Here is a 15,796-nt window from a genome sequence, read left to right as displayed (position 1 = left end):
ATCCTACAGAACTACTCAGAACTAGGCTGTATCCTACAGGACCAGGCTGTATCCTACAGGACCAGGCTGTATCCTACAGGACTAGGCTGTATCCTACAGGACCAGGCTGTGTCCTACAGGACCAGGCTGTATCCTACAGGACTAGGCTGTATCCTGGCTGTATCCTACAGAACTAGGCTGTATCCTACAGAACTAGGCTGTATCCTACAGAACTAGGCTGTATCCTACAGAACTAGGCTGTATCCTACAGAACTAGGCTGTATCCTACAGGACTAGGCTGTATCCTACAGGACTAGGCTGTATCCTACAGAACTAGGCTGTATCCTACAGACCTAGGCTGTATCCTACAGACCTAGGCTGTATCCTACAGGACCAGGCTGTGTCCTACAGGACTAGGCTGTAGCTGTATCCTACAGGACTAGGCTGTATCCTAGAGGACTAGGCTGTATCCTAGAGGACTAGGCTGTATCCTACAGGACTAGGCTGTATCCTAGAGGACTAGGCTGTATCCTAGAGGACTAGGCTGTATCCTAGAGGACTAGGCTGTATCCTAGAGGACTAGGCTGTATCCTAGAGGACTAGGCTGTATCCTACAGGACCAGGCTGTATCCTACAGGACTAGGCTGTATCCTACAGGACCAGGCTGTATCCTACAGGACTAGGCTGTATCCTACAGGACTAGGCTGTATCCTACAGGACTAGGCTGTATCCTACAGAACTAGGCTGTATCCTGCAGGACTAGGCTGTATCCTACAGAACTAGGCTGTATCCTGGCTGTATCCTACAGGACCAGGCTGTATCCTACAGAACTAGGCTGTATCCTACAGAACTAGGCTGTATCCTACAGAACTACTCAGAACTAGGCTGTATCCTACAGAACTACTCAGAACTAGGCTGTATCCTACAGGACTAGGCTGTATCCTACAGAACTACTCAGAACTAGGCTGTATCCTACAGGACCAGGCTGTATCCTACAGGACCAGGCTGTATCCTACAGGACTAGGCTGTATCCTACAGGACCAGGCTGTGTCCTACAGGACCAGGCTGTATCCTACAGGACTAGGCTGTATCCTGGCTGTATCCTACAGAACTAGGCTGTATCCTACAGAACTAGGCTGTATCCTACAGAACTAGGCTGTATCCTACAGAACTAGGCTGTATCCTACAGAACTAGGCTGTATCCTACAGGACTAGGCTGTATCCTACAGGACTAGGCTGTATCCTACAGACCTAGGCTGTATCCTACAGACCTAGGCTGTATCCTACAGGACCAGGCTGTGTCCTACAGGACTAGGCTGTAGCTGTATCCTACAGGACTAGGCTGTATCCTAGAGGACTAGGCTGTATCCTAGAGGACTAGGCTGTATCCTACAGGACTAGGCTGTATCCTAGAGGACTAGGCTGTATCCTAGAGGACTAGGCTGTATCCTAGAGGACTAGGCTGTATCCTAGAGGACTAGGCTGTATCCTAGAGGACTAGGCTGTATCCTAGAGGACTAGGCTGTATCCTACAGGACCAGGCTGTATCCTACAGGACTAGGCTGTATCCTACAGGACCAGGCTGTATCCTACAGGACTAGGCTGTATCCTACAGGACTAGGCTGTATCCTACAGAACTAGGCTGTATCCTACAGAACTAGGCTGTATCCTGCAGGACTAGGCTGTATCCTACAGAACTAGGCTGTATCCTGGCTGTATCCTACAGGACCAGGCTGTATCCTACAGAACTAGGCTGTATCCTACAGAACTAGGCTGTATCCTACAGAACTAGGCTGTATCCTGCAGGACCAGGCTGTATCCTACAGAACTAGGCTGTATCCTGGCTGTATCCTACAGGACCAGGCTGTATCCTACAGGACCAGGCTGTATCCTACAGAACTAGGCTGTATCCTGGCTGTATCCTACAGGACCAGGCTGTATCCTACAGGACCAGGCTGTATCCTACAGAACTAGGCTGTATCCTGGCTGTATCCTACAGGACCAGGCTGTATCCTACAGAACTAGGCTGTATCCTACAGAACTAGGCTGTATCCTACAGAACTAGGCTGTATCCTACAGAACTAGGCTGTATCCTACAGGACTAGGCTGTGTCCTACAGAACTAGGCTGTATCCTTCAGAACTAGGCTGTATCCTGGCTGTATCCTACAGAACTAGGCTGTGTCCTACAGGACTAGGCTGTATCCTACAGAACTACTCAGAACTAGGCTGTATCCTACAGGACCAGGCTGTATCCTACAGAACTACTCAGAACTAGGCTGTATCCTACAGAACTACTCAGAACTAGGCTGTATCCTACAGAACTAGGCTGTATCCTACAGAACTAGGCTGTATCCTACAGGACCAGGCTGTATCCTACAGAACTACTCATAACTAGGCTGTATCCTACAGAACTACTCAGAACTATGCTGTATCCTACAGGACTAGGCTGTATCCTACAGAACTACTCAGAACTAGGCTGTATCCTACAGGACCAGGCTGTATCCTACAGGACCAGGCTGTATTCTACAGGACCAGGCTGTGTCCTACAGGACCAGGCTGTGTCCTACAGGACCAGGCTGTATCCTACAGGACTAGGCTGTATCCTGGCTGTATCCTACAGAACTAGGCTGTATCCTACAGAACTAGGCTGTATCCTACAGAACTAGGCTGTATCCTACAGAACTAGGCTGTATCCTACAGGACTAGGCTGTATCCTACAGGACTAGGCTGTATCCTACAGACCTAGGCTGTATCCTACAGGACCAGGCTGTGTCCTACAGGACTAGGCTGTAGCTGTATCCTAGAGGACTAGGCTGTATCCTAGAGGACTAGGCTGTATCCTAGAGGACTAGGCTGTATCCTAGAGGACTAGGCTGTATCCTAGAGGACTAGGCTGTATCCTAGAGGACTAGGCTGTATCCTAGAGGACTAGGCTGTATCCTAGAGGACTAGGCTGTATCCTAGAGGACTAGGCTGTATCCTAGAGGACTAGGCTGTGTCCTAGAGGACTAGGCTGTGTCCTAGAGGACTAGGCTGTGTCCTAGAGGACTAGGCTGTGTCCTAGAGGACTAGGCTGTGTCCTACAGGACCAGGCTGTGTCCTACAGGACTAGGCTGTATCCTACAGGACTAGGCTGTATCCTACAGGACTAGGCTGTATCCTGGCTGTATCCTACAGGACCAGGCTGTATCCTACAGAACTAGACTGTATCCTGGCTGTATCCTACAGGACCAGGCTGTATCCTACAGGACCAGGCTGTATCCTACAGGACTAGGCTGTATCCTACAGGACTAGGCTGTATCCTACAGAACTAGGCTGTATCCTACAGGACTAGGCTGTATCCTACAGGACTAGGCTGTATCCTGGCTGTATCCTACAGGACCAGGCTGTATCCTACAGGACTAGGCTGTATCCTACAGGACCAGGCTGTATCCTACAGGACTAGGCTGTATCCTACAGGACTAGGCTGTATCCTACAGGACTAGGCTGTATCCTACAGAACTAGGCTGTATCCTACAGGACTAGGCTGTATCCTACAGAACTAGGCTGTATCCTGGCTGTATCCTACAGGACCAGGCTGTATCCTACAGAACTAGGCTGTATCCTGGCTGTATCCTACAGGACCAGGCTGTATCCTACAGGACCAGGCTGTATCCTACAGAACTAGGCTGTATCCTGGCTGTATCCTACAGGACCAGGCTGTATCCTACAGAACTACTCAGAACTGGGCTGTATCCTACAGGACTAGGCTGTATCCTACAGAACTAGGCTGTATCCTACAGAACTAGGCTGTATCCTACAGGACTAGGCTGTATCCTGGCTGTATCCTACAGGACCAGGCTGTATCCTACAGGACCAGGCTGTATCCTACAGGACTAGGCTGTGTCCTACAGGACTAGGCTGTATCCTACAGAACTACTCAGAACTAGGCTGTATCTTACAGGACCAGGCTGTATCCTACAGAACTACTCAGAACTATGCTGTATCCTACAGGACTAGGCTGTATCCTGGCTGTATCCTACAGGACCAGGCTGTATCCTACAGGACCAGGCTGTATCCTACAGGACTAGGCTGTATCCTACAGAACTACTCAGAACTAGGCTGTATCCTACAGGACTAGGCTGTATCCTACAGAACTAGGCTGTATCCTACAGAACTAGGCTGTATCCTACAGGACTAGGCTGTATCCTGGCTGTATCCTACAGGACCAGGCTGTATCCTACAGGACCAGGCTATATCCTACAGAACTAGGCTGTATCCTACAGGACCAGGCTGTATCCTACAGGACCAGGCTGTATCCTACAGGACTAGGCTGTATCCTAGAGGACTAGGCTGTATCCTAGAGGACTAGGCTGTATCCTAGAGGACTAGGCTGTATCCTAGAGGACTAGGCTGTATCCTAGAGGACTAGGCTGTATCCTAGAGGACTAGGCTGTATCCTAGAGGACTAGGCTGTATCCTAGAGGACTAGGCTGTATCCTAGAGGACTAGGCTGTGTCCTAGAGGACTAGGCTGTGTCCTACAGGACTAGGCTGTGTCCTACAGGACCAGGCTGTGTCCTACAGGACTAGGCTGTATCCTACAGGACCAGGCTGTATCCTACAGAACTAGACTGTATCCTGGCTGTATCCTACAGGACCAGGCTGTATCCTACAGGACCAGGCTGTATCCTACAGGACTAGGCTGTATCCTACAGGACTAGGCTGTATCCTACAGAACTAGGCTGTATCCTACAGGACTAGGCTGTATCCTACAGAACTAGGCTGTATCCTGGCTGTATCCTACAGGACCAGGCTGTATCCTACAGGACTAGGCTGTATCCTACAGGACCAGGCTGTATCCTACAGGACTAGGCTGTATCCTACAGGACTAGGCTGTATCCTACAGGACTAGGCTGTATCCTACAGAACTAGGCTGTATCCTACAGAACTAGGCTGTATCCTGGCTGTATCCTACAGGACCAGGCTGTATCCTACAGGACCAGGCTGTATCCTACAGAACTAGGCTGTATCCTGGCTGTATCCTACAGGACCAGGCTGTATCCTACAGGACCAGGCTGTATCCTACAGAACTAGTCTGTATCCTGGCTGTATCCTACAGGACCAGGCTGTATCCTACAGAACTAGGCTGTATCCTACAGAACTAGGCTGTATCCTACAGAACTAGGCTGTATCCTACAGAACTAGGCTGTATCCTACAGGACTAGGCTGTGTCCTACAGAACTAGGCTGTATCCTTCAGAACTAGGCTGTATCCTGGCTGTATCCTACAGAACTAGGCTGTGTCCTACAGGACTAGGCTGTATCCTACAGAACTACTCAGAACTAGGCTGTATCCTACAGGACCAGGCTGTATCCTACAGAACTACTCAGAACTAGGCTGTATCCTACAGAACTACTCAGAACTAGGCTGTATCCTACAGAATTAGGCTGTATCCTACAGAACTAGGCTGTATCCTACAGGACCAGGCTGTATCCTACAGAACTACTCAGAACTAGGCTGTATCCTACAGAACTACTCAGAACTAGGCTGTATCCTACAGGACTAGGCTGTATCCTACAGAACTACTCAGAACTAGGCTGTATCCTACAGGACCAGGCTGTATCCTACAGGACCAGGCTGTATCCTACAGGACCAGGCTGTTTTCTACAGGACCAGGCTGTGTCCTACAGGACCAGGCTGTGTCCTACAGGACTAGGCTGTATCCTGGCTGTATCCTACAGAACTAGGCTGTATCCTACAGAACTAGGCTGTATCCTACAGAACTAGGCTGTATCCTACAGAACTAGGCTGTATCCTACAGAACTAGGCTGTATCCTACAGGACTAGGCTGTATCCTACAGGACTAGGCTGTATCCTACAGGACTAGGCTGTATCCTACAGACCTAGGCTGTATCCTACAGGACTAGGCTGTATCCTACAGACCTAGGCTGTATCCTACAGGACCAGGCTGTGTCCTACAGGACTAGGCTGTAGCTGTATCCTAGAGGACTAGGCTGTATCCTAGAGGACTAGGCTGTATCCTAGAGGACTAGGCTGTATCCTAGAGGACTAGGCTGTATCCTAGAGGACTAGGCTGTATCCTAGAGGACTAGGCTGTATCCTAGAGGACTAAAAATCAAAATCAAATCAAATCAAATTTTATTTGTCACATACACATGGTTAGCAGATGTTAATGCGAGTGTAGCGAAATGCTTGTGCTTCTAGTTCCGACAATGCAGTAATAACAAGTAATCTAACTAACAATTCCAAAACTACTGTCTTGTACACAGTGTAAGGGGATAAAGAATATGTACATAAGGATATATGAATGAGTGATGGTACAGAGCAGCATAGGCAAGATACAGGCTGTATCCTAGAGGACTAGGCTGTATCCTAGAGGACTAGGCTGTATCCTAGAGGACTAGGCTGTATCCTAGAGGACTAGGCTGTATCCTAGAGGACTAGGCTGTGTCCTAGAGGACTAGGCTGTGTCCTACAGGACCAGGCTGTGTCCTACAGGACTAGGCTGTATCCTACAGGACTAGGCTGTATCCTACAGGACTAGGCTGTATCCTGGCTGTATCCTACAGGACCAGGCTGTATCCTACAGAACTAGACTGTATCCTGGCTGTATCCTACAGGACCAGGCTGTATCCTACAGGACCAGGCTGTATCCTACAGGACTAGGCTGTATCCTACAGGACTAGGCTGTATCCTACAGAACTAGGCTGTATCCTACAGGACTAGGCTGTATCCTACAGGACTAGGCTGTATCCTACAGAACTAGGCTGTATCCTGGCTGTATCCTACAGGACCAGGCTGTATCCTACAGGACTAGGCTGTATCCTACAGGACCAGGCTGTATCCTACAGGACTAGGCTGTATCCTACAGGACTAGGCTGTATCCTACAGGACTAGGCTGTATCCTACAGGACTAGGCTGTATCCTACAGGACTAGGCTGTATCCTACAGAACTGGGCTGTATCCTGGCTGTATCCTACAGGACCAGGCTGTATCCTACAGAACTAGGCTGTATCCTGGCTGTATCCTACAGGACCAGGCTGTATCCTACAGGACCAGGCTGTATCCTACAGAACTAGGCTGTATCCTGGCTGTATCCTACAGGACCAGGCTGTATCCTACAGAACTACTCAGAACTAGGCTGTATCCTACAGGACTAGGCTGTATCCTACAGAACTACTCAGAACTGGGCTGTATCCTACAGGACTAGGCTGTATCCTACAGAACTAGGCTGTATCCTACAGAACTAGGCTGTATCCTACAGGACTAGGCTGTATCCTGGCTGTATCCTACAGGACCAGGCTGTATCATACAGGACCAGGCTGTGTCCTACAGGACTAGGCTGTGTCCTACAGGACTAGGCTGTATCCTACAGAACTACTCAGAACTAGGCTGTATCTTACAGGACTAGGCTGTGTCCTACAGGACTAGGCTGTATCCTACAGAACTACTCAGAACTATGCTGTATCCTACAGGACTAGGCTGTATCCTGGCTGTATCCTACAGGACCAGGCTGTATCCTACAGGACCAGGCTGTATCCTACAGGACTAGGCTGTATCCTACAGAACTACTCAGAACTAGGCTGTATCCTACAGGACTAGGCTGTATCCTACAGAACTAGGCTGTATCCTACAGAACTAGGCTGTATCCTACAGGACTAGGCTGTATCCTGGCTGTATCCTACAGGACCAGGCTGTATCCTACAGGACCAGGCTATATCCTTCAGAACTAGGCTGTATCCTACAGGACCAGGCTGTATCCTACAGGACCAGGCTGTATCCTACAGGACTAGGCTGTATCCTACAGGACCAGGCTGTGTCCTACAGGACCAGGCTGTGTCCTACAGGACCAGGCTGTATCCTACAGGACTAGGCTGTATCCTGGCTGTATCCTACAGAACTAGGCTGTATCCTACAGAACTAGGCTGTATCCTACAGAACTAGGCTGTATCCTACAGAACTAGGCTGTATCCTACAGGACTAGGCTGTATCCTACAGAACTAGGCTGTATCCTACAGGACTAGGCTGTGTCCTACAGAACTAGGCTGTATCCTTCAGAACTAGGCTGTATCCTGGCTGTATCCTACAGAACTAGGCTGTGTCCTACAGGACTAGGCTGTATCCTACAGAACTACTCAGAACTAGGCTGTATCCTACAGGACCAGGCTGTATCCTACAGAACTACTCAGAACTAGGCTGTATCCTACAGAACTACTCAGAACTAGGCTGTATCCTACAGGACTAGGCTGTATCCTACAGAACTAGGCTGTATCATACAGAACTAGGCTGTATCCTACAGGACCAGGCTGTATCCTACAGAACTACTCAGAACTAGGCTGTATCCTACAGAACTACTCAGAACTAGGCTGTATCCTACAGGACTAGGCTGTATCCTACAGAACTACTCAGAACTAGGCTGTATCCTACAGGACCAGGCTGTATCCTACAGGACCAGGCTGTATCCTACAGGACTAGGCTGTATCCTACAGGACCAGGCTGTGTCCTACAGGACCAGGCTGTATCCTACAGGACTAGGCTGTATCCTGGCTGTATCCTACAGAACTAGGCTGTATCCTACAGAACTAGGCTGTATCCTACAGAACTAGGCTGTATCCTACAGGACTAGGCTGTATCCTACAGGACTAGGCTGTATCCTACAGGACTAGGCTGTATCCTACAGACCTAGGCTGTATCCTACAGGACCAGGCTGTGTCCTACAGGACTAGGCTGTAGCTGTATCCTAGAGGACTAGGCTGTATCCTAGAGGACTAGGCTGTATCCTAGAGGACTAGGCTGTATCCTAGAGGACTAGGCTGTATCCTAGAGGACTAGGCTGTATCCTAGAGGACTAGGCTGTATCCTAGAGGACTAGGCTGTATCCTAGAGGACTAGGCTGTATCCTAGAGGACCAGGCTGTATCCTACAGGACTAGGCTGTATCCTACAGGACCAGGCTGTATCCTACAGGACTAGGCTGTATCCTACAGGACTAGGCTGTATCCTACAGAACTAGGCTGTATCCTACAGAACTAGGCTGTATCCTGCAGGACTAGGCTGTATCCTACAGAACTAGGCTGTATCCTGGCTGTATCCTACAGGACCAGGCTGTATCCTACAGAACTAGGCTGTATCCTACAGAACTAGGCTGTATCCTACAGAACTAGGCTGTATCCTACAGAACTAGGCTGTATCCTGCAGGACCAGGCTGTATCCTACAGAACTAGGCTGTATCCTGGCTGTATCCTACAGGACCAGGCTGTATCCTACAGGACCAGGCTGTATCCTACAGAACTAGGCTGTATCCTGGCTGTATCCTACAGGACCAGGCTGTATCCTACAGGACCAGGCTGTATCCTACAGAACTAGGCTGTATCCTGGCTGTATCCTACAGGACCAGGCTGTATCCTACAGAACTAGGCTGTATCCTACAGAACTAGGCTGTATCCTACAGAACTAGGCTGTATCCTACAGAACTAGGCTGTATCCTACAGGACTAGGCTGTGTCCTACAGAACTAGGCTGTATCCTTCAGAACTAGGCTGTATCCTGGCTGTATCCTACAGAACTAGGCTGTGTCCTACAGGACTAGGCTGTATCCTACAGAACTACTCAGAACTAGGCTGTATCCTACAGGACCAGGCTGTATCCTACAGAACTACTCAGAACTAGGCTGTATCCTACAGAACTACTCAGAACTAGGCTGTATCCTACAGAACTAGGCTGTATCCTACAGAACTAGGCTGTATCCTACAGGACCAGGCTGTATCCTACAGAACTACTCAGAACTAGGCTGTATCCTACAGAACTACTCAGAACTAGGCTGTATCCTACAGGACTAGGCTGTATCCTACAGAACTACTCAGAACTAGGCTGTATCCTACAGGACCAGGCTGTATCCTACAGGACCAGGCTGTATTCTACAGGACCAGGCTGTGTCCTACAGGACCAGGCTGTGTCCTACAGGACCAGGCTGTATCCTACAGGACTAGGCTGTATCCTGGCTGTATCCTACAGAACTAGGCTGTATCCTACAGAACTAGGCTGTATCCTACAGAACTAGGCTGTATCCTACAGGACTAGGCTGTATCCTACAGGACTAGGCTGTATCCTACAGACCTAGGCTGTATCCTACAGGACCAGGCTGTGTCCTACAGGACTAGGCTGTAGCTGTATCCTAGAGGACTAGGCTGTATCCTAGAGGACTAGGCTGTATCCTAGAGGACTAGGCTGTATCCTAGAGGACTAGGCTGTATCCTAGAGGACTAGGCTGTATCCTAGAGGACTAGGCTGTATCCTAGAGGACTAGGCTGTATCCTAGAGGACTAGGCTGTATCCTAGAGGACTAGGCTGTATCCTAGAGGACTAGGCTGTATCCTAGAGGACTAGGCTGTATCCTAGAGGACTAGGCTGTATCCTAGAGGACTAGGCTGTATCCTAGAGGACTAGGCTGTGTCCTAGAGGACTAGGCTGTGTCCTAGAGGACCAGGCTGTGTCCTACAGGACCAGGCTGTGTCCTACAGGACTAGGCTGTATCCTACAGGACTAGGCTGTATCCTACAGGACTAGGCTGTATCCTGGCTGTATCCTACAGGACCAGGCTGTATCCTACAGAACTAGACTGTATCCTGGCTGTATCCTACAGGACCAGGCTGTATCCTACAGGACCAGGCTGTATCCTACAGGACTAGGCTGTATCCTACAGGACTAGGCTGTATCCTACAGAACTAGGCTGTATCCTACAGGACTAGGCTGTATCCTACAGGACTAGGCTGTATCCTGGCTGTATCCTACAGGACCAGGCTGTATCCTACAGGACTAGGCTGTATCCTACAGGACCAGGCTGTATCCTACAGGACTAGGCTGTATCCTACAGGACTAGGCTGTATCCTACAGGACTAGGCTGTATCCTACAGAACTAGGCTGTATCCTACAGGACTAGGCTGTATCCTACAGAACTAGGCTGTATCCTGGCTGTATCCTACAGGACCAGGCTGTATCCTACAGAACTAGGCTGTATCCTGGCTGTATCCTACAGGACCAGGCTGTATCCTACAGGACCAGGCTGTATCCTACAGAACTAGGCTGTATCCTGGCTGTATCCTACAGGACCAGGCTGTATCCTACAGAACTACTCAGAACTGGGCTGTATCCTACAGGACTAGGCTGTATCCTACAGAACTAGGCTGTATCCTACAGAACTAGGCTGTATCCTACAGGACTAGGCTGTATCCTGGCTGTATGCTACAGGACCAGGCTGTATCCTACAGGACCAGGCTGTATCCTACAGGACTAGGCTGTGTCCTACAGGACTAGGCTGTATCCTACAGAACTACTCAGAACTAGGCTGTATCTTACAGGACCAGGCTGTATCCTACAGAACTACTCAGAACTATGCTGTATCCTACAGGACTAGGCTGTATCCTGGCTGTATCCTACAGGACCAGGCTGTATCCTACAGGACCAGGCTGTATCCTACAGGACTAGGCTGTATCCTACAGAACTACTCAGAACTAGGCTGTATCCTACAGGACTAGGCTGTATCCTACAGAACTAGGCTGTATCCTACAGAACTAGGCTGTATCCTACAGGACTAGGCTGTATCCTGGCTGTATCCTACAGGACCAGGCTGTATCCTACAGGACCAGGCTATATCCTACAGGACCAGGCTGTATCCTACAGGACCAGGCTGTATCCTACAGGACCAGGCTGTATCCTACAGGACTAGGCTGTATACTACAGGACCAGGCTGTGTCCTACAGGACCAGGCTGTGTCCTACAGGACTAGGCTGTATCCTGGCTGTATCCTACAGAACTAGGCTGTATCCTACAGAACTAGGCTGTATCCTACAGAACTAGGCTGTATCCTACAGAACTAGGCTGTATCCTACAGAACTAGGCTGTATCCTACAGAACTAGGCTGTATCCTACAGGACTAGGCTGTATCCTACAGGACTAGGCTGTATCCTACAGACCTAGGCTGTATCCTACAGGACTAGGCTGTATCCTACAGGACTAGGCTGTATCCTACAGAACTAGGCTGTATCCTACAGGACTAGGCTGTATCCTACAGAACTAGGCTGTATCCTACAGAACTAGGCTGTATCCTACAGGACTAGGCTGTATCCTACAGGACCAGGCTGTGTCCTACAGGACTAGGCTGTAGCTGTATCCTACAGGACTAGGCTGTATCCTAGAGGACTAGGCTGTATCCTAGAGGACTAGGCTGTATCCTAGAGGACTAGGCTGTATCCTAGAGGACTAGGCTGTATCCTAGAGGACTAGGCTGTGTCCTAGAGGACTAGGCTGTGTCCTAGAGGACTAGGCTGTGTCCTACAGGACCAGGCTGTGTCCTACAGGACCAGGCTGTATCCTACAGGACTAGGCTGTATCCTACAGAACTAGGCTGTATCCTGGCTGTATCCTACAGGACCAGGCTGTATCCTACAGAACTAGACTGTATCCTGGCTGTATCCTACAGGACTAGGCTGTATCCTACAGGACCAGGCTGTATCCTACAGGACTAGGCTGTATCCTACAGGACTAGGCTGTATCCTATAGAACTAGGCTGTATCCTACAGGACTAGGCTGTATCCTACAGGACTAGGCTGTATCCTACAGAACTAGGCTGTATCCTGGCTGTATCCTACAGGACCAGGCTGTATCCTACAGGACTAGGCTGTATCCTACAGAACTAGGCTGTATCCTACAGAACTAGGCTGTATCCTACAGGACTAGGCTGTATCCTACAGGACTAGGCTGTATCCTACAGGACTAGGCTGTATCCTACAGGACTAGGCTGTATCCTACAGAACTAGGCTGTATCCTACAGAACTAGGCTGTATCCTACAGGACTAGGCTGTATCCTACAGAACTAGGCTGTATCCTGGCTGTATCCTACAGGACCAGGCTGTATCCTACAGAACTAGGCTGTATCCTGGCTGTATCCTACAGGACCAGGCTGTATCCTACAGGACCAGGCTGTATCCTACAGAACTAGGCTGTATCCTACAGAACTAGTCTGTATCCTGGCTGTATCCTACAGGACCAGGCTTTATCCTACAGGACCAGGCTGTATCCTACAGAACTAGGCTGTATCCTGGCTGTATCCTACAGGACCAGGCTGTATCCTACAGAACTACTCGGAACTAGGCTGTATCCTACAGGACTAGGCTGTATCCTACAGAACTACTCAGAACTAGGCTGTATCCTACAGGACTAGGCTGTATCCTACAGAACTAGGCTGTATCCTACAGAACTAGGCTGTATCCTACAGGACTAGGCTGTATCCTGGCTGTATCCTACAGGACCAGGCTGTATCCTACAGGACCAAGCTGTATCCTACAGGACTAGGCTGTGTCCTACAGGACTAGGCTGTATCCTACAGAACTACTCAGAACTAGGCTGTATCCTACAGGACTAGGCTGTATCCTACAGAACTACTCAGAACTAGGCTGTATCCTACAGGACCAGGCTGTGTCCTACAGGACTAGGCTGTATCCTACAGGACTAGGCTGTATCCTACAGGACTAGGCTGTATCCTAGAGGACTAGGCTGTATCCTAGAGGACCAGGCTGTATCCTACAGGACCAGGCTGTGTCCTACAGGACCAGGCTGTAGCTGTATCCTAGAGGACTAGGCTGTGTCCTACAGGACTAGGCTGTATCCTACAGAACGTAGCACGTGTTGCTGTCATCGTTCTGTTTTTATTGAACCTTTATTGAACTCGGCAAGTCTGTTAAGAACAAGTTCTTATTTACGATGACGACCCACCTGTTCTCCCTGCTTCCTGTTCAGTGTCTCACCGGTGAGATCAGATGTGTGTGGTGTCAGTTAGAGGAGGTTATAGGCTGTTCATGGGGAGGAGGAGAACGGGGCACTTCTCTCTCTAAGGAAATGTACTTCCTACATATATGATTTAGGCTATAGTTTACTACACAGCCTAGAAATAAATATTGATCACCTAATATGTCTCCGTCTAAAAATCATCCCTCTCCTTAAAGGTAGGCTGTAAAAATAGCTCAAGAGAAGGTCTATCCAACTCCGCTCTCTTCAAACTACATCTAACACATTGATGTAGCCCGGTATTACAGACCGGCTAATACAGACCGGCTAATACAGACCGGCTAATAGAATGGGCCAGGTGACCGTCTCTGGTCAGTTAACTTGTTGAAGTTGTTTTGGTCTGGTTGATATTGCCTGTCGGGTGCTTAAGTTGCTGCAACCATGTCTGCCAAGTGAGCTGCGTCACCCACCTAAAATCACATTGTAGCACTGCGGTTGGGTTTGGGACCAGGTGTTGGGAGTCAGACAGGAAGTCGGCAGCAGGCGTTGTGGTATGAAGAGAGCAGACCTCTACATGGAGACACGGTCATTCTGTAGGTTGAAATGACAGAATGTGTCTCTCTGCAGGACTTCATCTTCTTCTGTGATGCCGTGGCGTCCTGGGTCAGCCCTAAAGACGACCTGAGAGACATGTTCTACAAGGTGTGTGGAGGACCCAACGCTCTGTTCCAGATGGCACCTGGTTCCCTTGATCTGCACGTCTGTAGTGTACAGTGGAAGGGAGAGGCTGCCGTTTAGGACACATCCTGGGAAAAGCTTTGCTTGGCCCAGATCCGTGTGTGTGTGTGTGTGTGTGTGTGTGTGTGTGTGTGTGTGTGTGTGTGCATATATAGACTGTATGATAGTGGGATGTTAACCATAATAGTAGAGAATTATTTCAGACATTGTTTCTGTTGTCATTTCTTTGTTGAGGAATCAAAGTATTTTCTCTCCCCCCCCCCAGATCCTCCATGGTTTTAAGGACCAGGTAGGAGAGGAGAACTGGCAGCAGTTCTCAGAACAGTTTCCCCCCCAGCTGAAGGAGAGACTGTCTGCCTGCTACGGCGTGTAGAAACCCCCCCCTAACCTAACATCAGGTACACACTCGCTTTAAATATCACCATTCCAATGTTAATTCTGTCACACTTTAAGATGGCACTTCCTGGTTGTGATCCTCATCCAGAAATCTTCATCCATCCCCCTCTTTCCCTCTCTCCCCCTCCTTCCCTCTCTCTCCCCCTCCTTCCCTCTCTCTCCCCCTCCTTCCCTCTCTCTCCCCCTCCTTCCCTCTCTCTCCCCCTCTTTCCCTCTCTCCCCCTCCTTCCCTCTCTCTCCCCCTCTTTCCCTCTCTCCCCCTCCTTCCCTCTCTCTCCCCCTCTTTCCCTCTTTCCCCCTCCTTCCCTCTCTCTCCCCCTCCTTCCCTCTCTCTCCCCCTCCTTCCCTCTCTCTCCCCCTCCTTCCCTCTCTCTCCTCCTCCTTCCCTCTCTCTCCCCCTCCTTCCCTCTCTCTCCCCCTCCTTCCCTCTCTCTCCCCCTCCTTCCCTCTCTCTCCCCCTCTTTCCCTCTCCCCCTCCTTCCCCCTCTCTCCCCCTCCTTCCCCCTCTCTCCCCCTCCTTCCCTCTCTCTCCCCTTCCTTCCCTCTCTCTCCCCCTCCTTCCCTCTCTCTCCCCCTCCTTCCCTCTCTCCCTCTCCTTCCCTTTCCTTCTCCCTCCTTCCCTCTCTCTCTCCCCCTCCCTCCTTCCCTCTCTCTCTCACCCTCCTTCCCTCTCTCTCACCCTCCTTCCCTCTCTCTCACCCTCCTTCCCTCTCTCCCCCTCCCTCTCCAGGTGAGCCAGTAGTAGAGGAAGAAGGTGAAAAGGAATCTCATCCATCTGTGTTAATGCCCTGAACTGATCTGGGGGGAGGGGGAGAGGGACCCATCACGCCATTGGCCGCTCCCCCTGACAGACGGCCCCCACGCCCTATGTATTTCTCCATAGCGGGAGGGTGGGCGGGA

General features: G+C 50.0%; 1 protein-coding gene across 1 annotated transcript in view; it reads left to right on the top strand.

Annotated features, from left to right (window-relative positions):
- Positions 1-14,873, top strand: part of LOC139423712 (transportin-2) — a 63,452-nt gene extending 48,579 nt beyond the window's left edge. Inside the window, exons 22-23 of the mRNA XM_071175324.1 lie at positions 14,390-14,464; positions 14,766-14,873. Of these exons, the coding sequence (XP_071031425.1) occupies positions 14,390-14,464; positions 14,766-14,873 (183 nt within the window). The remainder of the gene's footprint in view (positions 1-14,389; positions 14,465-14,765) is intronic.
- The last annotated feature ends 923 nt before the right edge of the window (positions 14,874-15,796 follow it).

This window comes from Oncorhynchus clarkii, chromosome 13 (genome assembly GCF_045791955.1).
Source record: "Oncorhynchus clarkii lewisi isolate Uvic-CL-2024 chromosome 13, UVic_Ocla_1.0, whole genome shotgun sequence".
NCBI classification, from domain to species: Eukaryota; Metazoa; Chordata; class Actinopteri; order Salmoniformes; family Salmonidae; genus Oncorhynchus; species Oncorhynchus clarkii.
The sequence above is the reverse complement of the archived record's forward strand: the minus strand, read 5'-3'. Positions and strand labels throughout refer to the sequence as shown.